The sequence below is a fragment of the Macrobrachium nipponense genome, chromosome 35, assembly GCF_015104395.2.
Source record: "Macrobrachium nipponense isolate FS-2020 chromosome 35, ASM1510439v2, whole genome shotgun sequence".
NCBI lineage: Eukaryota > Metazoa > Arthropoda > Malacostraca > Decapoda > Palaemonidae > Macrobrachium > Macrobrachium nipponense.
Window position 1 is genome coordinate 57,713,453 of NC_061096.1, and position 26,191 is coordinate 57,739,643.

The following is a 26,191-nucleotide window of genomic DNA, read 5'->3' on the forward strand; positions in this document are numbered from 1 at the left end:
TATTCTTTACAGGTGTATAAACACTTCAGATGTTCAGGGTGTTCGTCGCTGGAAGGTTCATCCTTGATGAATAATATAAAGAAAGAATGAGGGAGTAGTGGGTCTTATTTTTCAGATATATCTACAGAGGTTGGGTGAACAGTTGCCAGTTCTGTTTAGATTTTCGTTGAACGGAGAGAGAACCTTTAGGAGAGAGAACCTTTAGGAGAACCTTTAGGAGAGAGAACCTTAAGCTGTTCATTTCCTGAATATGAACTCTTGCTTATTGTGGTACACTTCACGCTTCATTCCAGGACACGTTACTCGTGTAGATTGAAAGATAATGAACGTGAAATAATCAAAGTCAAATTATTTCAAAAACGATTTTTTCTTATAAGTGATAACCTCTAAAGGAAATATGAAAGTTTCCATAAACAAAAAGAAGATTTTGAGTTATATAAATGCCAAAGATTTCTTTACGCCTACAGTTTTCTGTTCTATTTTCCGAAAGTGTTCCTTCAAACTGTTCGGTATAACGCCAATTTTGCAGTCAGGAGTTATCTCCTCGTCTTTGCACTCAGAAGTTATCTCCTAGTCTTTGCCAGTGTAGCCAGGAGTTATCTCCTCGTCTTTGCCATTGTAATCAGGAGTTATCTCCTCGTCTTTGCACTCAGGAGTTATCTCCTCGTCTTTGCCAGTGTAGTCAGGAGTTATCTCCTCGTCTTTGCCAGTGTAGTCAGGAGTTATCTCCTCGTCTTTGCCAGTGTAGTCAGGAGTTATCTCCTCGTCTTTGCCATTGTAGTCAGGAGTTATCTCCTCGTCTTTGCAGTCTGGAGTTATCTCCTCGTCTTTGCCATTGTAGTCAGGAGTTATCTCCTCGTCTTTGCCATTGTAGTCAGGAGTTATCTCCTCGTCTTTGCAGTCTGGAGTTATCTCCTCGTCTTTGCCATTGTAGTCAGGAGTTATCTCCTCGTCTTTGCCATTGTAGTCAGGAGTTATCTCCTCGTCTTTGCCAGTGTAGTCAGGAGTTATCTCCTCGTCTTTGCCATTGAAGTCAGGAGTTATCTCCTCGTCTTTGCCAGTGTAGTCAGGAGTTATCTCCTCGTCTTTGCCATTGTAGTCAGGAGTTATCTCCTCGTTTTTGCCATAGTAGCCAGGAGTTATCTCCTCGTCTTTGCCAGTGTAGTCAGAAGTTATCTCCTCGTCTTTGCACTCAGGAGTTATCTCCTCGTCTTTGCCAGTGTAGTCAGGAGTTATCTCCTCGTCTTTGCAGTCTGGAGTTATCTCCTCGTCTTTGCCATTGTAGTCAGGAGTTATCTCCTCGTCTTTGCCATTGTAGTCAGGAGTTATCTCCTCGTCTTTGCACTCAGGAGTTATCTCCTCGTCTTTGCAGTCAGGAGTTATCTCCTCGTCTTTGCCAGTGTAGTCAGGAGCTCTCTCATCGTCTTTGTCAGTAAGAATAAGGGAAAACTTAGCATTTATTATCCATCAAGCTGTTGCTATTTTGACATTTTTTCTACGGTTGAAGGTCAATTTTGCCAAGAACTGTTTTCTTCGAAAGGGGGGAATTGTGATAGGTATCTTCCCAGTCCAATGATTTTCATTCCGCGGGAAACCTTCGTATTTTCAGGGTCTCCATGTTATGAAATGCCCAACCAAGGAAGAGTGTTTGACCGTTTCAGGACAATTGGAAATCGTGAATGGGAATGCTCGCATCGACCGAGGGTTTTCTTCTCCTGCTCCTCCATCTGGTCTGACTTCACCCACGGGCCCACAGAAGAAGAACACGGAGAGAGAGAGAGAGAGAAAGAAGAAGAGAGGCAATAGATCAAGGCGCAGCTTCCAGTGTGCCCGCCGTAACATCATAATAAGGGCATTGCCAGATATTGCACTTTTATCCAGCCCCGTTTTTTGCGATCATTTAGAGTCGCGAGACGACAACGGGCTACAACCTCCTCCTTTGTCCGAATTATTTATGGCTTCTGCAGTGGCATCCATTTAGGGAAATTTTTGCCGTCGCCTTTGTGGCCTCAGGGCTGGAGGCTGCTGCCGTGATGGATGGCTTGTTGACGCGCCCTGGAACCTGGCTGATTACGATGATGCTGCTGATGATGATGATGGTAACGTCAGTGGCGTTGATGACATTCTCGTCATGTCGGATTTTCTGTCTGTCACAGTTTTCTTGCCAGTGTTGGTGAGCTCTCTCTCTCTCTCTCTCTCTCTCTCTCTCTCTCTCTTCTCTCTCTCACACATACACACCAGATCCATCACTGATGACCTGCCACTTTTTTTGCTGATTGAATGATGTGTGCTTGAGCGTAATCGTATAATCAGTAAATATAAACAAAAATAACACTTTCTTTTGCTGTCTCACGCAGCAAAATGGGCTTCAGTTATTTTCAGTGTAATATATTCATCAATGTACCTAAATTATTGCAACAGAAAGTGTGTGACTACCTCTGAAAGATTTTGTTTGAAAACCTTACTGGTGCCTTTTTTTTTTTTTTTTTTTTTTTTTTTTTCAACTGAATGCCTGATTTGTGAGTTGTTTCTGTAACTGGTAGCTTCAGAATTTTTTTTTATGTGACATGTCTCCTATGCTAAGATTATACGGGAGAGCTAGTTCTAGTAGAGTATAGTCAACCGTAATATCTCTGTTATTATTTATTTGTACCTGTTACAACTAATTTTTCTTTGGTATCATTGTTCTGTTATAGCACAATATTGTTACATACTACTATTTCTAGACAGCCAGTCTTTATTACATCACTACATATTTTGTTTTTGTAAATGATTTTACAGCGAAGCGTATTTCTTAATTTTTTCAAATTGCAACCAGTTACTATCGCTATGCTAATTTGCGTAAACTGTCCTCTTATGCTTGCCTGTTGCTTATGCAATGCTTAGTAACTTTCTATTTCTAAATGTAGAATATCGGTAAATGCGGGAGAGGCAGTATAACAGTGATGCGCAAAAAGTCATTATTAGAGATTTTTACAGCTTGCCAAACCTTTCTCGTCAGAGTATAAATAACGCTTTCGTTTAACTAATAAGCATTTTTAAGGTCCTTTGGAAGCCCTTGGTATTTAGCTGTTCATTCTCTCCGCCTTGTGGCGAACCTGCGTGTGTATACACACACACACACACACACACACACATCACCACATATAATATATATATATATATATATATATATATATTATATATATATATTATATATATGTATATATACATATATTTATATATGCATATACAGATGTGTGTGTATATATATATATATATATATATATATATATATATATATACACAATCATAAACACACATATATATATACATACACCTCTCCTCTTTTTAATCTTGAACCTGAATAACCATGTCTTATACATTACCGTCAGTGTGGCTAGGAGATCCTGTGCTCAGCATAACTGAATTGGTATTTATCCTCAGTATTTTCGTCAAATTTATTATCCTTTTCTGCCGGCCAACATCTTGCGTCTTTTCTACGTCGGCATTATGCATATATAGATATTATAAATATATATATATATATAGATATATATATATATATATATTATATATTTATATATATATATCCTATATATATCCTACATTTATAAAATCCTATCCCCGTAATTATTTATCGCCAAGTGCTGTTTAATCAAGGAATTACATAGATGATGTCTTTGACTAAAGGGCTTGAATTGTGCTGCAACAACTGGACCTCCCTTTCTGTAATGCCAACACTGTGTATGATCGTCGTGTGCATGCTTAATCTTAAATGTAAATCGCGTCATCAGTACTATTGTCTTAACGCTTGGGCTTTTGCCTAGGTTTTATAATCCAGTGGTATACTGAGGCCCTTTTGCACTGACTGATAATGAAGATCTTGAGATTTGCTAGACAACTATGTATTTATTTTTCAAGCTTTGTTTTATTCATCTGATTCACCATACGAGGAGTATAAACGATCGGATTCAATCGGTGGGTCATCATAGTGACAGCAATATTAATGAGTAAAAAGCCACAGTAATGTGTATGAGACTGTATTTTTCATATTGCAAAAAAAGCTTAAAAAACCAGAGATCTTTCGACCTTTTCCACAACGGTCCTCTTCAGAGTTGGCCGAAGAGGGCCGTTGTACAAAAGGGTCGAAAGCTCCGTGTCTTTTTTTAACCTTTTTTGCATTTTGAAAAACAGTCTCATACACATTACCGTGGCTTTTTACTCATTATTTCCGGTCACGGTATAGTGATGAACCATAGATAACAGCAGTAATGTTATAATGAATACAGTGATAGCAGTAAGACACAAATAGGAAACATATATAAGATCTTTGAAACAGAAACATCCGACTTGACATACCAGAGGTTTGGGGCTAAAAAATTAGCCTTTGTTTGTAACAATCCATTGAATTGGATTGTTACAAACAAGAGCAATTTTTTAATCTAATTTTTTTTTATAAACCAATGTGTTTCAGGTCTCGGATAACTCACTCGAAACCTGTGAGTGATGTTTTGTTCTTTCTACCTTTTATACTTAACGGTTTCAGAAAGGACAGAAGGTACCTTTTAAGTTTGTGACGGCATGCTTAATATTGAATTAACAGAATATATCAGTTTTGCTCTTGCATACTTGAGAGTCACGAATATAATATAATATATATAATATATATATATAATATATATATATATATATATATATAGTATATGTATATATATACATATATATATATATATATATATATATATATATATATATATACACACACACACACACATTTATACATATATACATATATACCTATTTCGACTTACTTTATGGTATGTCAGTAATCAGATGAATAAAAATTTGACATTTAGCTTTGACAGGGCCATTGTGTATTTGTGTGTGTGTGTGTGTGTATGTGTATACTTTAGGTTAAAGAACATCTCTAAGTACTTCACAGTATGATTAATAAATTCAAGGCTGATGAAATATAACAATCGTATAGGGCAATGCAAGAGACAGCTTTTTCCCGCAGCAGAAATAGAATGGGAGCCATTTACGCCTATTTTAGAATTAATGAAGGGAAAACAGAAGAAAATGACAAAGAACTCTCTCTCGGTTACTGCAGATTTTAATGTTAGAATTAAAAAACTATTAAGGAAAAAGTGCGTGTCGACGGTCGGAGGGATGTGCGAGTCTTCCGATTAAAGAAAATCGCTAACGAGGCGCAAAGAAAAAAAAAACGGTATAAAAGACGATAGATAAAAGAAGCTTTGGAAGAAAGGGGAGGAGACAGAAGGGCCTATAGTGGATTTGAGGTATTTAAGGAGGTGATCGCGAAAGGGTCCTCACCCGGAGTCAGATTATGTAAAAGGCGATTGATGGCCGCTGCGAAAGGGAGAAAGGATAGGAAAGAGAGAGAGAGAGAAAAAAAAAAACGAAGAAGAGAAAAAAATCGTCAAAAAAGGGGAGGTGATGGTCCCGTCCCCAGAGGAGAGATGAATGGTTGCATCTCAATTGCAAACTTTTTCCTTTCAGACTCCTGACAAGATGGATCTTTTTGTGCGACCTAATGGGAGAGAGAACTGCGTTGGGCATTCATGCGCCCACCTCCGGGGGTGTGTGGGGCTCTCCCTCCCTCCCTCCCTTGTAGGACGACGAGATCGTCCGCCGTCCTCCGAAGGTGGCAAAGGCGAGGAGAGGGTATACCTGAAGAGCAATCACACGCAAGTGGGCCTTCAATCATAGCTTTCTGCGCTATGGTTCCTTTTTTTTTTTTTTTTTTTTGTTTGCGTTAGGAATGCATGAATACTCCGTGCATTGATGTGCATGGGAGGCACTTCTGCCATCGGTAACATTGCATTTTGCAGTGCACTTTGAGATTAGTTGAGTGATGTAGGGTACTCGAGACGGAGGCGATACGACGACTTGTTAGATCAGTGATATCTTATTTTCATCAGTTTGATATTTTTTAATCATTTTTTGTTGTTAAGGAAATAAGCCTATGCGGACCTAAAGTGTGTGTGTGCGTGTGTCAGTCTTTTTGACATTCCGTGCCGTAAGATGGGTTGTGGTGACGCTAAAGTGAAACTGCGATTTTATTTTTGTCAAAAGTTGTGTAAGGGAATGTTCATTTTATCAGTTAAATAAACAAGCATGAAAAAGTATCCAGTGTTGTGTAGGTAAATTCAGAGTATTCCATTGTATAGGACAGATAATGATGTCAAATTTATCACGCAGCACTAGTGCTGGATCACCCTATGGTGAAACTGAAGAAAAAGTAGTAATAAACTACCACTTGGAAATTTCTTGTGATGATCCGCATTGACAAAGCTTCTCGCCGTATCCGTAAATGACGAAGATTTCCTGCCTATATATATGTGGTTAGTTGTTGACATTTCGTTATCTCAATGAATATTACCTCTGGATTCGTGGAATGATGTCTGAGGACCAAAGGCGAACCAATGCCCATGATACCCATTAGCTTATTGAAGAAAACAGCAGCCTGAAGACAATTAGGTCATTTGCAAATTCGGCTTTACGAGGATTTTGGTTGGTCGATAAAAAAAAACTCCGAAAACCTTGATGGTTTTTGTCAAATGTATTTCGGAGTTCATATGACACGTAAGTATTGTTAACAGAGAGAAGCGCCAACGCAGTGTTGTGAAATCAGGAAGCAGAGCAAGTGTTGAGGGGCAGAAGGTAATTGTTTTGGCGAAAAATAAACTGTCAATATAATTTTACCGCAATAAAGAGCGAGAGCATCGTCTGTTCCTGAAGAACAGATGATGCCTTTCTGCGAGAGTATTACATCACTCGATATTAAGTTGAAAGGGTTTTGGGATACTAGTCAAATCTGGAGGAATATAATCATAAGATTTTTTAGCACCAACTCATCTAAGTGAACTAGTTATTCACATGCTTGCCTGAACATACCCGCTGGTGCAGTTCTTCGAATGCCCTTTGACACTATATTATCCTGCCGAGAGCAACCAGATGAGCTGAACAGCAGCACCAGTATACAGTAAATGTACCTCTGTTACTCCTCCTACCGAAGGACTTGTTACCGAAGGACTTTGTGTGATTGGAACTTCAAAGGTTCAAGCAGAGAATCAACGCATTATCACCCTATAACAATTCTCCTTGACTTTTAAGCTTTTACTTACATTTTATTTATTTACATACTAATCTGTTTATTAAATTTTTCGTTTTCTAATGACTGGCCCCGTATTTCCTATTACGTTCTGTTGCTTCTTTCAAATGAGCACCGTAAACGTTGGAAGCTTGAGTTTCAAGTTAATGGCCATTGTGTGCGTGTTCCATATGAACGGGGTTCGTGTTCTGAATAATAATGATGATGATGATAATAATGATTTTGTCAATTAGCGTAAACTCTGGTCTATTGGCCCGTATCAACCTATCTGTTCTGATACCATAGTCCCAGATGATCTTTGCCTGATCGTTTTCTATCACTCCCACAAGTTGGTGCTCCTACCCATTATTATTGCAAGCTAGCTGGTGTTTCTTGGACAGGCTCCAGTGGAGGGCTTTTGCTACTGAATCATGCCTCTGTTGGTACTGGTTCTGTGCAAGCGCCGGACATTTGCTTGCTATGTGGTTTATGGCCTCGTCTTTCATATTTCACTTCCGGCTTATGGGTGAGATGTTATTTCCATCTATTGTTCTTTGGACGTTTCTAGTTCTTAGGGCCTGATCTTGTGGCGCTGTTAGCATTCCTTCTGTTTCCTTCTTGAGTTCTCCCCTCCCTTTGTAGCGATGGCTATGTTTCATTGCTGGCCAGTTCATTAGTCGTCTCATGCAATGAAGACAAGCGGCCTTCATAAGAACATCATATGAGATGATATACACAAAAACTGCTAGGATGAAAGATACCAGAGAGAGAGGAGTTGACGATATACGTATATGCAAAAAATGGGGGATACTGCGTCAACAGCGAGTACTTGTATTAGGTATAGCCACTTAAAAAGAAGAAATTGAAAGCATGGTTGGTGAGAGAGGGAAAGGAAAGATATAGGGAGACAATGGAAATAATTTTGAAGTACATTCGCAGGACAGAAATATTACCACTCAGAAGATGAACAAAATAGATGAGAAAAACGCTTGAATGAAGAAGGTGTTATTTGAAAGAGAATTTAGATGAGAAACAAAGCAAGCACTACCTGGAGAAAACGAGGTAATATTGGAGGAAAGCGCATGCAGAGGGAAAAAGTCAGTGGGGAAATGGATTATTGTATAAAAGTTGTAAAAGGATCGTCTGAAGACAATGCACTGGACATTCTGGGGAGTGAGTATTGTACGAGTTTTGGAATGTATGTATTACTTGACTTCAGTGTTGATTAATAGTGTAGGAAGATAAGTGGAAATGATTTGATTGAAAGACGAAGACAGAACAGAAGGAGAGGTAGAGAAGAGCTTCCTGTAACAGATGAAGTATAGGGTGAGTGGATTAATTATGTCTTCTTATCTAGCACTACATGGCTAGGAGAGAGGTACAGGTGTTCTATGGCTAATACGATTTTATTTGAACTAGGAAAAAAACTGAAATGTGTTTTGTGCACTGAGGAATATTAGTCCTTATTAGAAGTTTATTCAGCTTTTCATAACACGAGAACCACTTCGATATTTGATGGAGGAGGCAAATAAGTATACTTATACATGATGAAATTCAAGTTTCAGTAATAGACTGAGAAAACTGGGGTTTAGGTCTGTCAGTATTCAAATCAATCTTTCCAAAACCCTTTGAATCTTCCACATTTCTGCCAATATGGATTAATAGGTCTTCGAAAATCGAAAAAAAAAATAGATAGACAGAGCGTAGGATAGATTAAACAGATTTAGCTGGAGAAAATAATGGGATAACCCATCAGAATCTTCACCTCAGCCATGCAAGGTCTCTGTAAAAGTGCTTGTTGTCGAGAATGAAAGGTTGATTTAGCCAGAAATGGTTCTTTTAAAAGGTATCAGGGGAAGAAGGATCGTAATATCATAAGTCTGTTTTAAGATATAAAATTTTTTTTTTCTAGTTTTAATCTTCGAAGTTATGTTAAGTTTAAATTTATTTCGATATATACATATATATATATATATATATATATATATATATATATTATATAATATATATATATATAATATATATAATATATGTATATATTTACATACACACACTCATAAGTATATATATATATTGTAATGATCTCGTTATTGGAGACCAGCAGATTCAAAATAAAAACAAGAAATTGGACTGGAATGACTGACGAAAGGCAAGGAAAATCAAGGAGGAGGACTGAACAAAATGCAAGAATAACCTTAATAATAATTTATTTACAGGTTGTTACATTATTTACAGCGAGAACAGGTTTTGGGTGGCGAAAATACAGTGATCAATTATCATAAATAATCAGAACTATTAATAAGCCAGAAATAAGTGAACATTACACTAAAATAGAGCCATACACTTGCTAGACACCACACCACAATACATATAATGATGCAAATCAACATCATTATCAGAGCCATACACTTGCTCGACACCAAAGTTACGTAATAACAATGAACACCAAAATTAAGTTAAAACACAGACATTACATACAGACAGCACAAATAATAATAATAATAATGATATCTTAAATAAGCAGTATAACCTATGATCTGCACAATAAGTTACAGATACACCACCAAAGTAGCATACAAAAACAGACAAATCCGGATGCTACTGGAGAATCCATCATATACACAGAAGGCGAGGTCCTCATCCTCCCGAGGAAGTGACCAGGTACAAGACACCTGTTCATACTGCTAACAGAAGCAGCCATTATACAAACAGACGTAGAGGTTCTCATCCTCCCGTCGAAGTGAATCCTCCCGTTGAAGTCAAATGACTTCCAACTGTTCCAACACTGCCATGCTGCTGCTGCTTCCTCAGCCGAGGTTTCCCAGAACCTCTCAGGTCGCCATCCAAAACATGTCTGTAGGTGTCACTCACACCAGGACAGAAGTAACTTCGTCACCATGACGATAAACGCTGGCGGGTAAGGGAAACAATGCAACCATCGTAATGGTTGTTTAAAACAAATAACGACTCATCGTTACAATATATATATATAATATAATATATATATATATATATATATATATATATATATTACTATATTAAAGTATTAAATTTACCTGAGGTAAGAATTTGAAATTTTTTTCACGACAAGAATCCGATATACAATTAGAAAAGAATGGCGTCATATATTGCGTAATTAGGTACACACACACACACACACACACACACACACACACACACACACACACACACACATATATATATATATATATAATATATATATATATATATAATATATATGATGAATGAGGCACATACAAATCCTATGAGCACAATAGGATTGCAGAATAACCTTCGCGTTATATATCTCGCCCTTATAAATTCGGTGATATGGTTCATTTACATCTAATCGCTGTGAAAATCATCAGATTGGAAAATTATGAGCTTCCTGAGGTTTTAATAAGGGGAGACGGGAATGATGAAAATGTTCTCGCTCCGGTTGGCACGACATATACGTCTCGCAATGGATGTTTCTCTATGCTTTTTATATATCAATTCTTGGTTGGGTATGCTAGCAATGTCTTTCGAATTATTATGCCGCCTTAGACTTTTTTTTTATTTTTTTTACCGCTTGAAATAGGAACATTTTGCTCGTAAAATGGCAATGAAACTGTGCTAAAACCGAGAACCATAACTAATACATTATTTTCTAGACTAATGCGGTTTAGACTAGATGTATCTTTTAAGTCTTGACGAATAGAGTTTGGTGCGCGCCGGAAATTTTGGGCTGTTAGTTGAACTTGAATTTTATGAAACATACGTAAGTAATACTACCGCTAAAAGTGTCCCAAGGAACGTTGAGATCATTTATTCTCTCTCTCTCTCTCTCTCTCTCTCTCTCTCTCTCTCTCTCTCTCTCTCTCATCTAAGGAGAATTAATATTCAATACTTATTCGTTTATTCCTATCGATTCTTACAACCATCCTGTTTGCTTTTGAATTAACCGCTGTACTGCTGATACCCGTTTAAATGAACCAAAGCAATTAATTATCCGCTACTCTTTCACTCATTGCGAAATATAACTTTCACTCTTTTGCTGCATAATCACATATTTAGAGTGAGGCAACTTGAATTTTGTTTTGTTCATGATTTATGAAATGCCGCCCATCTCCGAAACTTGAGATATGCTGTATCCAAACATTTGTTCCCATGGGTTTATGAATTTAGTGAATTCAAAACATTGCTATTTTCCCCCGTTTTGCAACTCATCTATGTAACTGACGTTATTACTCAAATGCACCTTTTCTTTTGCAGTGAAGTCTTACCTTGGAATTGGATATCATATAGCAACTTAGTCTTATATATTAGATGCTTCACACACAAAGGAAACGCGAAAACGTATCGGGTATATGTAGATAGTAAGAATTAAAGCCATAATTAATGGTGGAATAATTAGATAAATGGTGTAGTTAAGAGGAAAAGGAAAACTAAGGGGAAAATGCTGACATTTCTTTTTTGAGGGTTGTTCTATCAGGTGTGTGGGTGAAGCAGTTGCTAATTAAACCTTGTTTCAAACTCTCTCATATCACAACGCACTAATAGGAAATAGACGGCTTCCTTTGGAAGACCGTATAAACAAGACCAAAGTCATTTCATAAATTAACTTTCTTGACCGCACTGATTGGCAAGAGGCTTGTATAGTTTATATTGTTGTTCTAATTGTCAGTCCGCACACGTGTGCGGAGAAGAGACTGTATGAGTCATGTATTTATTACGAAACAGTCGTATTCGAAGTTTTGGAATAAAGAAGGAGAGGAAGAAAGGTGAATACAATACTTTATTAAAAAAAAAGAGTTAAACGCTTTTGTGACGAGAGAGAAACTTGTGTTGGGACTCGTTGATATAATGACTTATCTGTTGTAGAACGATATTCAGACAAAGTGTGATTATCCTCAGGGCTGTTTGATTTTTTACTAGATGATGCGATGAGAGCGGATTGGAAAGGACAGATTGATTGATTAATTGGTTGGTTCTTAGTGGCGACGCGACGACGACGAGGTTATTTAGGCGAGGAGAGGACAGACGAAGTAAGAAATGAGACTGCTAATGGGATGTGGACAGGCAGGTGTCTTCAGGTGACAGTGTCACGGGATGTTAGTGAGGAGATTTTCAGAGCGAATGAGTGCAAGAGTAAAAGGCTGCAAGAGTAAATTGATACCAGGAAGATGTAGATATGAAACTAGGTGAGGGGGTGATGGTAGGATTAGAAGATGGTTTGTTGCAGGATAGGGAAGGAACGCGGCACTTACGGGTGAATGGTGGAACGTACATTCGTAAAACGGTATACAATATAGAGGTAATGAGGAGATGAAGACAGAAAATGAAACAAAAGGCTTCATTGCATGGAAGAGGAAGTGGAATAAAAGATTCTTGATATACAAAGAGCATATGAGTTAAAGAGGTGAGTTGCGGTTTCGGGTCTATGGGGATGTCAGAATGCCGCTTGTGAGCCACCTGCGCAATGTGCATTGATGTATTTGAATGATTAAAGGAAGAATGTGGTAGCGAATATTATTTGGTTTCATTGCCATTGCCACTAAAATAAATTCAATGAAGCCAAGGAGCAAGGGAAGACATTCAAGTTGTTGATTATCTCCTTTCTTACTGACCGGCGTTACATCAGAAAGTAAAAACGCAAATTCTAAATACGAGTAGCTCGTCAAGGGGCGCAAAAAAAGAAAAAATTCCTACATACAACGTTATATATTCATGCTTTAGATTGTGCTTATTATGGCGTAGTTGTTTGTTTGGTGTAGAAATGATTGGTGGCATTTATCATGATATGCCAAGTTACTGTAGGTGCTCACATAGTTTGTATCACATATTAAGTATTGCAAAATTGTAACATAATTTGTATTATAAATGTTGAAATTAGGAGTGTCGCTTGGAATTGAATACGTTTTTGTCTTATTTTTTTTTTCATAGTATTACTGACAGTAAATTCATCGTTAGTTTACCTGTTCCACTTCCTTATGTTTGTTTTCTTCGATTTCCCTTTGAGAAAGAAAGGCAGGTGCCTCTCTCATGAATTAAACCAGTTTTTTTTAGTGTAATTTTCAATTTAAATCTCTTTGAGAATCTGAGCAAAATGAATAGTTGCATTTACCAATCTAAATACAGAACCTTCTCAGATATTAAGTGTGGTCATTCTTCCACATCCAAGACAGGTAAGTTTTGGAAGTATGAAAACGAGAATCTTTGAGGTTATAATCACTTGACGAAGCCATCGTGTGAGTATCTGACCCATATTGCTATAAACAGGAAAACTATTTCCCACTTAGTATTCAGACGCCTTCCGTTACGAATGTTGTACTTACATCATGAGCTATAAAAAAGACAGCTTAGTATATCATCAACGAGTATTCCTATCTCGAAGATGTTCAATTCCCATTACATGATCGCGTGATGATGACATATCGTAAACTTTTCTCGTCCAGCCTGGTACACCCCGAAAAACCATTATATTTCCAATCTGTATCTACATTGATGTTCTCACGTTTTATGACATCACTTTATGATGAGACTATCATGTGGTAATGGGGTTATAAGCCTTCCTAACCATACGTAATAGGTGCAGCAAAAGTATGGTTTTCAGTAAGTGGGCACAGAACATGTTGCGGTACTTTATATATCGAGGCTTATAGAATTGGCCTTCTTATGTAACTTCATGTCTGTGTGATGCATCGTTGTGGCATTAGACTCACATGATATAGAAGTAAAAACTGGAATCTAGTTTGATTTATTCCCTCTTTTACGTTGTTCTCTCACGCTACAGTTTAGAACCTAGGTTAACTTAACCTTTTTTCCTCTGTTTTTGACATAATAAATTCAAGTTGTTTTCCTAAGGTAATGAAGTCATAAATTTTTTAGCTTAGTGGACAGCACAAAACTTGTTTTTTTTTTCCAAGTAACGTAACGTAGTCTCCAGGAATTTAGCTTCTCTCATAAATGTAATAATCACGTGATAATGGGGTTATAAATTTTTTTCACAAAGTCTTCTAAAAGCAGCCAACCCTCATCTATCAGCTATGTGACCTATAATTCTTTCATGTAACGTATTGATATGTAACATTATTATTCCCCTTTACAAAAAAGACCACTTCAACAAACAACTGCTTAAATGTTGTACGTTAATAATCACCTCAACAGCAATTGATATATTAATGGGACAAGCTTTACCCCTTTATGGGAAAATGTTCGTGCCAGACGATGAAACTATAAGGCCTTAAATGGTATTGCTATCATTCTTAACTTAGCGATGGTGTATTCATCTGGTATTTTTTCCGTCCGTCCTATAGCCCTGAAAGATGCTATGTACTCCCTTCCTCTTTCACTCTTAGCAAAAGAACTGGAACTAAATTCATTTTTCTTTTACACGATTAACGAATATTTTTTGAGATGGAAGGAACAAGGGTTCAGTGAAAATGCCTTGGTCATATTTCAATGGCCGACATATCACGACAAAATTAGCCAGCGTTAAATATCAACACCTCGGAAGAAGAACCAGTTATTTATTTTTTCTTAATTTTTTATTTTTTCGTAATAATTGTTCCTTTCCTTAAGTAGTGATTGTAATAACTAAGTCGAGTTTGAGTGAGCGTATAATATGCATATATGTATGATAAAATTTATATGATAAGGGCATAATCATTGCGAATGTCAATGAATGTGGCAAGGGGAAATTAGTGGCTAGACATGGCGAGGGAATTATGTCTTGCTGTGTGCAAGGTAATAATTGCAGTAGTTACTGGTCCCTAAAACTGTGACGACGTAAAGCTTGAGAAGGGAAGGACGACTGATTGACATTAACGCCTCAATGGCATGGTTGGTATGGTGTTGGCGTCCCACCTAGGTGGTCGCGGTTCGATTCTCGGCCATTCCATTGAGGAGTGAGAGATGTGTATTTCTGGTGATAGAAGTTCACTCTCGACGTGGTTCGGAATTCACGTAAAGCCGTTGGTCCCGTTGCTGAATAACCACTGGTTCCATGCAACGTAAAAGTACCATATACATACAACTGAGCGACAGAGAAAGAGGTAGTTATAGAAAATATGACAGGTCATGCGTACACCAAGGAAAATCCTGTCATAGATTTAACCAAGAAGGAAGATTGATAAAAAATACAAAGAGTGGTGATGAAAATCTAAGCTTGGGGGAAAAGATGATTCATCATGATTTAAGCCGACGTGCTCTTTCATAACGATGTTTGGCAAATAGTGAAAATTACATAAGAGTTTGGTGCTCTAGAAGGAAGTTGGAGACGCTTAATCAGGCGCTGAATTAATGGTGCAATGTATTAAGATGTAAGTGCCTTGACTCTTATGAAAGTATGTTAAAGGACATTTACTTATAGATCAAGATTCTCAGGTTTTTATGTATTCAGTTAATTTAGTATATTTTTTCGGATGAAAGCTTTACAGTTTGTTCGTGATTTTTCTGGAAATCATCTCTGCCTGATCATTAGCATTCAAGAAATAAGCTCATATAACTGCATGCCGTACGTAGACCTAAATACATAACTTTGAAGCTCTTATACCTAAAAAGTGTTCGTTTAATTTCTGCACAGGTAGAGATATAACTAGTTTTTTTTCTACGTGTTAATTATTTAGTAGAGTCCCATGAAATAAAATTATCAGAATTTGAGAAGTACTATAAGAAAGTAATTGAACTATTCAGTGACTCTTAATGCCCCAGTCTGTGCGCGCTGTTTCCGCCCAAATTCAGAGCCATATGGAGGTTCAGCATCTGTGCTACCCGATGTGAAAGAGTTAGTATCCAGAAGGTGAAAGATAGTGCTCAAAAATAGTTCAGAATATATAATAAAGTGGGACAGGGTACCGAAGACGAATCGTGGGTATATGGAGAGGCTAAGAGAATTAAGAAATTCTATTAACTGGGTTCATCCTTGATTGAATAATTAAAAGGTAACTGGTCCTGAGAATGTGGCTTTGATTTTCTACGAAGTTACCCCAAATAGGGGGAAGGCAGAGTGGTGATAAAATAATTTACTGTTCTAAAGGGTCCACAATAATACAAAGTGTAAAAAGTCCGTGTATAATTTTGAAGACTTTACAGAGTCTTCAAAATTATCTGTAAAGTCTTCAAAATTATACACGGACCTTTAACACTTTGTATTATTGTGTACCCTTTAGAACATGATATATACTCTCGTGATAGAGAGTTTTTCCCTAATAAAATGATTGCTGCCGTGACTGTGAGAAATCCGAAAACTTCTTATTTTGGTATTTTAGAAATTACTGATAACTAACTGAAAGTGTGAAGAGAGTAATATTTAAGCTAAGAAACGTGATCTCTGAGTAACATAAAGGCATGGTCATAAAAGTTCACGAAGACAGTTTCTATGAAACTTTTTTTATTTCTTCACCGTCGAGAGTGAGAACAGTGAGGATAATGATGGCAGCAGCCAAGGCAACAAAACTAAAGTAGGAAAGAAAGAGCAAGAGCAGAAATGTCTTTGAGTACACTTCCACGTTACCACTTGGGAGTAGGATACGTCCTCTGCTTTTGGCAGTTGCCTTGGAACCCAAGTCACAGTGGAGGGAGGACGGGGATCCCCCACCCACCCACCTAAAACCCCTCCATAATTAGGGCATTGGCAACGGAATCTTTTTCCCATTGACAAGGGCATCAGGGTAGGTACCCATCAACCTCTCGACCCTGAGATGCAATGCTCCAATTCCTTCTGGGGCGCCGCAAGCAATCCCACGCCAGCTCGATTTTCGGTGCCTGTCGAAAGCAATTGTTTAGGCAAAGTCCTTTCCGTGTTGCTTGTCTCCCCTCATTCATTGCGGATGACAGCTGGTAAATTTTACGAGCCATTTGTGAAGAGAGAAATTTTTTCCTTTCTCCTTTTCCCTCTTTCGTAGTAATTAGGATTGCTAGATGTAGCAAAGTATTCCTTGTGTATGTTACTGATCCATGAAAGGAACGCTATTGTGAAACGTGGGAGCTTGACAACTTAATATACCTGCTGCAAGGAAAGTGGTCAACGAAAAGCGCTTTAGGGGGTCTGATCAAAGCGAACTTCTTTTCCAGCGTGCCTTGAGAATCCACTCTTTAACCAATTACCTTAATGCAATGGAGATCCTGTTGGCAAAGGTTATGTTTTTGCAAGTTCCTTGGCTTAGAGAGCACCGATATCGATGGAGAGTCTTCTTCTTCTTCTTGACGTACGTTACATTTATCTTCTTCTATATAAATTTATATAGAGCATATACAAATCATATATATATATATATATATATATATATATATATATATATATATATGATTTGTATATGCTCTATAAAATTTAATTTATAGAGAAGATAAATTTACATTTATCTTCTTCTATATAAATTTATATAGAGCTATATACAAATCATATATATATATATATATAGTATATATATATATATATATATATATATATATATATATATATATATATGAGTTCACGAAGATAGTCTCCATGAACATTTTGTTAATTTCTTCACCGGCGAGAGTGAGAATAGTGAGGATAATGAAGGCAGCCAAAGCAACAAAACTAAAGTAGGAAAGAAAGACCAAGATCAGAATTCCTTAGAGAGAGAGAGAGAGAGAGAGAGAGAGAGAGAGAGAGAGAGAGAGAGAGAGAGAGAGAGAGAGAGAGAGATGAGATCTTATATATATAGGTATACATGTACATATACTTCGATGGGTATGAATGTATGAATATTTTTGTGATTGTATGCATATTGCATATTTAAATGTTACATTATTCGTCTCTCACTTAACATGTCTGCGTTAGATTGAATTAAGGAGTCTATTTCCAACAATAAGCTGCGTCTCTTCACCAAGGGAGGAATTCAAAGAAGCGCCTCAGTGGCGTGATCGGTATGGTCTTGGCCTGCCACCTCGGTGGCCGCGAGTTCGATTCTCGGGCATTCCACTGAGGGGTTAGAGATTTGTATTTCTGGTGATAGAAGTTCACTCTCGAGGTGGTTCGGAAGTCACGTAAAACCGTTGGTCCCGTTGCTGAATAACCACTGGTTCCATGCGACGTAAAAGCACCAAACAAACAAACAGGAATTCAAAAGAACGCCAAAATAGTAATGTCTGTGATATCTACTAATCTTTCACTGTAAAATCAAGGACGTGAACCGTTTTGAAAAGCTCTTACGTACCGTATAGCCTCACGTACCGTATAGCCTTTTGATACACCTGTGAAGACGCCTTATCAGCAGCCCGTTAGTTTTCGTGACATGTCATCTCGCATACACTCGCTTGTTTCTTTCCAATTCTTGCGCTCACGCTAACTCAGTATTTTCAAGGTCTCTGCCTCCTTCCGCCCAAGATTTCGTATGTTTACAACTTATCATCTCCCCTCCTCGAAGCAAAACACCCTTACAAGCCCGTCCCTCCTTTTTTCTTTCCCTTTTCACGTCTCTGTCCGATCTCGATACTTAAGGAGACATTTTCTTTCTGAATGGTTTGACAGTCCTGGGTGCGTCTTTCCTTTGGGGTATGGTATATTAGCGCCTTCGGTGATACTTGATCCAGTGACGGTAATGCCAATGTAATGCCTGTTGCTATCGTGGTAGTAGATAACCATACATATACGTGTATATATAGTATATATATATATATATATATATATATATATATATATAATATTATATATATATATATATAGATATATAATGTAATTTTTATATCACCACTCCGTTGTTTTTGTATTTTTTCCTTCGTGACATTTGCCTTTTACTAATCTATGATGTATACGTAGTATGTGTGTGTGTGCGTGCGTGTGTCTTTGTGTGTGCGCGCGCGTTACTGAAAACTCAAAAGATTTATTTTTCATAAAAAGAATGCCAGGAAGCCAAGGCAAAACCCAAAAGGAAAGATATAGTATTTCTATCCTTCTTGAAATAAGAATAATTCTGAAAATACCTCGAAGCATCAGATACGTAAATGAATTTACAAAAACTGCAATTAGGGTGTCTGGGGTCCAGGATGTCGAGAGTAAATCTGAAAGACAGGGAATGTTATTGTTCCTCAAAATAAGCTTACGGGTCTGATTTCCATGACCTTGGAAGCAAGCAGACTCGTGTCAACTCTCTTATTAACTAAAGCCGGTCAAGGCATCTGGCTTGGATCGACGCCTGCTTCCAAGATTTCCATTTAATGCTCACAGTTTAAAGTATGGATGGGACTACTGAAAAGTTTAAATCATTTTTTATGTCAATTCTTCTGTGTGTGAGCAGACGTTTACCTGTTAGAATTACGCGGGAGGTATCACTCTCCTTGCTAGATATAACATACAGTCAGATATCCTTCGGGGTTTTAATTGTTCCGGCTATAGTTAATGGCAGATGAACTGATCCTATTATACAGCTAATGGCAACGGATTGTCTATCGCTCATTTTACGCGCCGTTTCCCAATGCCATCCGTTATGAGTTGTATTTCGTTGTCATATGATTCTTCTCTCTTCTCATTGTTATAAAAATATAATTCAATTAGTAAAAATACTTTTTAATCGCTTGATCTGGGCATTTAGCTGAAAACTTTTGTCCACGAATTGTTATCATTTTCTTTACAGAATTTCTGGAAGCATTTCTTAGGACATAAGAAATATGTTGTTTTATGATACAGTTTTTATCATAACTAACCTGACGAATTTACAGTGTTGAGAAGGAAAGTTTCTAAATAGAGTGGACTCGTAAGTTTGCTGAGTCCATTATTGTTGAAGCGTCCAGGAGAAAAATTGTCATCCTGTGCCAATTCTATATTCGGTAGGAGCCTGTCTGAGTTACTGAAGAACGTGTTGAAATTTCCCCAAAATTGGAAGCCATAATGTCAGTTGCATAGCCACTGAGCGAATTAGATTTGAGTGCGGAAATCCTCCACTGGAGCCTAAATAAGTTCTATATTGTATTTTATTAGTTGGATAAGTACGGATATTTGCTGGATGTGGACTATTCCTTCAACCACTGGGAGGAATGTGTGTTTACTGTTTTGTACACTATATTTGACGTGGCTAAAAGAGGCCTTACATTGTAAATAGTCGTTAGGGGTACAAGTGGATCATTATTTTGTTATGCGCTTAACCTTTGGGTATATAACAGTCACATAGTTTATATTGTCTAAATAATTCACAGGTTTTAACTAGCCTGTAGCACGAAAAACATTATTCATCGTATATTGTTAAATAACTACTGTCTCCCTTGTGTCAGTGTACGGTTGTGGCCTAGTGATATACAGCAGATTCAGATAAGAGAATAAAGCCCTGTAATATAGCGTACAGTACACCCGCATATTAAGGTGTACGCAACAACAATTCTATATAATTTCTACCCTAAGCTAATTTTACTTTACGCTTATCAGAGAGATGGCTCGTCGACTTCCATAATAAAGTGAGTTAATGAACTTCCGTTATATAGTGAGATAATGTTTTTTTCATCTCGCTTGTTTCGTCATTAGGTTTAAAAAGCAGCAAAAAGGGTCTGTTGTAGTTGATTGGTATTACCCTACAGCTTCTGATTTTGCTTCGTAATACCGTTAAAATGCTCGTGAAAATAAGGAACAAATCTATTTCCTCTCTTTTCTAGATGTGGCTTTTAGGCAAACTTGCTGGACGCTCACCTCTCCCTTTTATCACTGCTCATTGAAGATAGTATACTAAAGTAACCATCTGTAATATCACCAGGGTGGAAATCGAAGCACTAACGACGAAATCTATTCATAACTTTTTCCCATCACCTGTCGAGTAGTCTTTTAAAAGAATCGCGTATTAGGGTGATCACTGCTTCCTCAAATAGGTTTACGCGTATGGGAGTCTGGTGACTCCCCGTCACCTTGGACATCTGAAAGGAAAAAACCATCCCTTAGGCAGCATCTCCTTCTCCCTCCTGGCCCCCCCCCCCACCCCCCCCTTAAAACCTCCATACCCTCTCGTTCAGCCTCGTCATTATCATCACCGTCAGCAACATTTCTGGAAACTCGCTCTTCCTTTTGACCTCTTTACAGCCTTCTCTCTCTCTCTCTCTCTCTCTCTCTCTCTCTCTCTCTCTCTCTCTCTCTCTCTGCCGAATAGCCTCGTCATAATTTAATTTAATCAACTCGTAAACCCTCTTAGCGTTCTTATTTCCGAGCGTTTTCAAGAGATTATATTTTGTTTCAGGGCTCTTGGCTCGAGTCTTTTGATTTGCATTTTTAATTGTGTTATTATTTAATTCGTTATGCTGATATACACATAAACACATAAATATGTGTATATATTACATTATATGTATATAATATAATATATATATGTATATATATATATATATATATATATTATATATATATATATATAATTTCCGCTCGATTACTCCGGACCTGCTCTACCTCTCTTACCATACCCCATCCCACCCATACCCTCCCACCCGCCGGCCATACTCTTGGTATCAGTGCCTTCAATCATTTCCTTTTCACGTCCGATTCTCTCGTCCCCTGTTTTCTGGTGGTTCTGGCGTAGAGGCTGAAAGCCATCCTTCAACCCCCTCACCTCCGCAGGTGACCCTTGGGCCTCTTTCTCATTTCGAGCAGGTACACAGTAGGCTCAGTAGCCAGTTCCCACATATTGTCAAATTTCCAAACCACATATGAAACGATTACAGGCCGACGATCACACGGTACCCGAAGTTCAACGGGGGATCGGGTCCCGCTCCTTGGACGTATAGGGTTGCTGATGGCATGGTTTATGTATGACATTTTAGTCTTTACGTCATGCATCATCCCCATACCCCCCCCCTCCTCCCCCCCCCCCAGTTTTTTTAAAGAGCAGGATGTGGTTTCAAAATAATGAACTGATAAACTTTTTTTTTTTAGGGCATCTCATTGATCGTTGTTACCTTAGCCCAAGGGGACAGGTTATGTTCCTTCCCTCATCTTTGATGGGATAGGAAATAAATCCAAAACATTTGATTTTCTAATGGCACATAATGGACCTGATAGATTTCTTTTCATTCCATATTAGGGGGAAAATAATTCCCCCCTTTCCAGGGTCGGCGGCATTCATGCCCTTCGTCTGGTGCCTGGGATTACTGGAAAAGGTTGAATTTTGATAGATGTTTTCTTCTTTCTCTTTATATGGATTTGTATGATAATGTATATCACATATTTTAAATCTTAAATTAATTTTTTTATACAAATAGCAGCAAAGTCTTTCTGTGTCTGGATTCTTAATTCGTTACATTTGCTTCAGAATTAGCTTATTGACTGAGATTATTTGTTTTTTTTTTAAAGCGCACAACGAGAAAATGTAGTTTATTGATTAGTTTTGCTCACAGACATCAAAAGTCACTTTGCCTGTGAATAAGCTATCGAACGTACAAGTCTGGAGACTGAATCGAATCGCTTGTTAAAAAATACCAAATTTTATACTTTTAAATAGTCATCGGTTGTGACATAATGCCAAGCGACAACATAGCTTATACTTTCGTAATGTATCATTTAAGGCTCGACTTTTACGATTTACCTTTTCGCTGCTTCTCACAAAAATGACGTGGCAAGTTGTTGAATTATCCATGAATATATTGCTTTAATTAAGTAGCGCCTTTCTTCAAGAAGCGTATACAGGTCATAGTTATTATGTAAATGAATGGAAACCCGCCACTCTTCTCTCTATATAATTATATTTGTAGATTGTAACGATGTTCATAATAATAGTAAATGAGGGCAATGACATTACACTATTATTGAAAACAGTTACGGATTTGACGATGATAATAATGATGAAATCTTCATTATTTACTTTGTTTTACCTTTAGCATAGACTTGGTTTATTGTTTTCATATTTCCTTTCTTATGTCACAATATGGAATGCAATAAATACAATAAATCCTAAGTTACTAGGCTTTGAACTATTAATGAAAAATTCTTAGAATTGGACTGGTTGTGTTTACTCTCGACAGATTTCGACGAATTTGTCAAAGAACAAACAGCACCAGTTGTGTTACAGAGTGGTACGTCCAGTAATTATAGAGCATTGTTTGATCATTTTATACCTGTGCTTACAATGTAAGGCTGATATTTGGTCCATTTTTCATACGTGCATCAGACGTAAATGTATATTTTCATACCTTTTCCAGGACTTTTAAGACTGGTGGGTTTACTTAATTACGATAAAGCAAACAGCGCTCAAAGGAAGTTTTGACTCCCTGAAAAAAAAAGTAGGAACTCATTTTCAGTGTCATCCTATGTGATGTGGTGACATCATGAGGTAAACTCTTTAGCGTTTTTACCTTTATGAGAGAGGGTCAAGAATGTTGCAGCCATAAGCATGTAGACATCATAAAACTTCAGTGGTTTTATGAGTAGCTACATCAGACATTGAAAGCTTAGATTACTCTCAAAGGCGAAAACCCTTTTTTTTTTTATTTGGAATAAGACTTGGAAATATTTCATTTATTTCTGCGCATTAAATGATTAGCGTGCTTACAAGGTGCAAGTCTGATACTACAAATGGGGGATTTAATTGGAAAGTTATAAAGATTATTCTTACGCTGTAAGACTTAGGGAAATAGAAAAACGTTTTCAGGAGGAATTTCACTGATTAAGAAATTGGCGATCATCAAAAATTACTTATCAGATGTTAGTGATTATACTCTGTTTTTTTTTCATCTGTCCATCCGCCTGTGGTGTTTTTGTATGGTAACACTGCGTCCCAGGCTTTAGATAGTTACATTCAGCTTACTTTCAACGATTATAATAATATCCTATTTCGAATATTAACGGTGTAATTCGCATACAGTAAATTATTAAAACACTTTTCAGTTACAAATGTACACTCAGATATCCTTTTATTTACCTAAAACTTACAATTAGCGTAACTATTTAAAGCCCGGGACGCAGTGTTACCATACAAAAACACCACAGGCGGATGGACAGATGAAAAAAAACAGAGTATAGGTTATATGAATGAAGTAGTATTCTTTTTCGGTCCGTCCATTCCATACAAGAATTAGAACAGCTGACATGTTGGGAAATTATTAATTCTGTAAAGTCACAATGAAATAGTCATATTGAAACTGTTGGGTTAAGCTGATAATGATTGCTGTCTCGCTCTCTCAGCAAAGAATTTCCAGAGGTTCGATGTTATTATTATTAAAGTAAATTACGTTAAATGACATTAGTTTTTATTAGATTGGTTTGTATGTGTTTATAATGTGCGTTAATTTTTTCGAAGTGTGTATATATCTTGATATACGAACCTATGTTAATATGCATGGGCCTGTACTGCGAATATACCCTTTTGCTTTTACAAGTATTCAAGAGTGTTGTAACTAAATTTCTACATACGTTATATATATATATATATAATATATATATATATATATATATATATATATATATATATATATATATATATATATATATATATATATTATATACTATCACACAACGGGATTGGAATATTTGTTGTTATCTCCCTTGTAGACGGTTCCAGCGCCTTTCCTGTCCTTCGTGACTTCGTGTATATATATATTTTTAAAAGGAAAAATCAGTACGGCTGATGAGGTCTACTGATCAAGTAGACGAAAGCTCCCGTCTTTTAAGAATTTTTTAATACACATCTTACTTCAAATATATATATAGATATATATATATATTTATTTGATATTTATGTATATATATTATTATATAAAATTCGTGTGTACATGCAGAAATTTTGTTCTTGAGAACATTTATTCACAGTGGGAATTCCAATAGAGGCCACTCAATGGCCCGCACCCTTGTAGTACGCTGGCCTTATCGTTTATAATTACGACAGGACTGGGAATGCTCACCGAAGTCCATTTTCCCACCTGGTCACTCAGGCGTGGCGTCTCCCGCCGATGTTGTGATGGAAAATGACGTGGATTTTACCTGTTGCTTCACTGATATGAAAGGTGATATGACGGGCAGTCTCCCACGGACCCTGGCCTCCTCAGAAATCACGTCACCTGTATTGTGGAGATCGAGAGATCGAGAGGTGGACACTGACACTCTGAGGCCGAAAGATGTAACTTTACTACTCTCTGTCTCCATGTTGTTGTTTTTTTTTTTTTTTTTTTTTTTGCTCAGGGCATTTTTCGCTCGCTCATTCTCCCTCTTCTGATTCAAATTGTTTTTACGAGTGATATTTTACATTAGTCGCAGGTTAGCATGGAGTTGCATGACCCCCATACAGTATATATATATATATATATAATATATATATATATATATATATATATATATATATGTGTATATAATATATACATACATACATGCACACACACAATATATATATATATATATATATATATATATATATAATATAATATATAATATATATGCAGCTTCTAGAGAACTCATACATTGCTATCTTTCATTGATTAAATGATTAAGTTGGATGTCCTTGATGACAGAGGTCGCACAAATTAATATTTTGTTCTTAAATCCTGACTGCCTGAAGACTCCTCGAACATAAAGTTGTTAGTTTCATGGGTTTGAACAGCGAAGTGTGACTGAAGGGATGACCTGGCAAGCCATCTTCACGCAATACCCTATGCGTGAAAGGTATTGACAGGGCATTACACGTGTCAGTGAAGGAATGTTGAGCTTCCTGCCTGGACAAGGAAGCAATTACTTGATTAAAGAGCGGATTTGAAATGCTTGAGTGCTTGAGACTTTAGCGATTTTCAAAACAAGGAATTCAAGCCCAAATTGAGATTATCAATGCTGCCTTCACGTACATCTCTCATAATTCCAAACATGAGTTAAGCTGAGATAACATCAAATTGAAATTCAGTAAAGTTACATCTCGTAAATGAAAGTCCACAAACACCTATCTAAATTATTTCGTTATAATAATATGCAACATTCGCGATTTGAGTAGGACATCAGTTACAAAACCTTCGGGGCGGTAGTTTCTAGCTTCAATAACACAATAGATATTATAAAAGTTATTCGATTAGACTACATGTATGAGGCATATGTGGCATTCCGAATTAATATTCTTAATATATATACCTGTAAATTACATTTGTTTTCATAGTAAGCATAAGATGAAATGGGAGCATAAATGATTTAGAATGGCCTGAGAGGAA

The 26,191-nt window shown here is 37.1% G+C and overlaps 1 protein-coding gene across 1 annotated transcript; it reads right to left on the reverse strand.

Moving 5' to 3' along the window:
• Positions 1-570: 570 nt before the first annotated feature.
• LOC135208371 (coagulation factor V-like) lies at positions 571-25,148 on the reverse strand. Its single transcript, XM_064240472.1, has 2 exons — positions 24,987-25,148; positions 571-1,449 (listed from the first exon to the last, which is right to left on the reverse strand). Exons 1-2 carry the CDS (start codon positions 25,146-25,148, stop codon positions 571-573), a joined length of 1,041 nt encoding a protein of 346 aa, XP_064096542.1.
• Positions 25,149-26,191: the final 1,043 nt, after the last annotated feature.

What these genes read in the sequence shown, in the direction of transcription:
- LOC135208371 (XM_064240472.1), bottom strand. Translation starts at nt 25,148, where the DNA reads ATGGAGACAGAGAGTAGTAAAGTTACATCTTTCGGCCTCAGAGTGTCA. An exon ending in TCATATCAGTGAAGCAACAG is followed by an intron (nt 1,450 to 24,986) that starts GTAAAATCCACG and finishes ATAAATGCTAAG; the next exon opens with TTTTCCCTTATTCTTACTGA.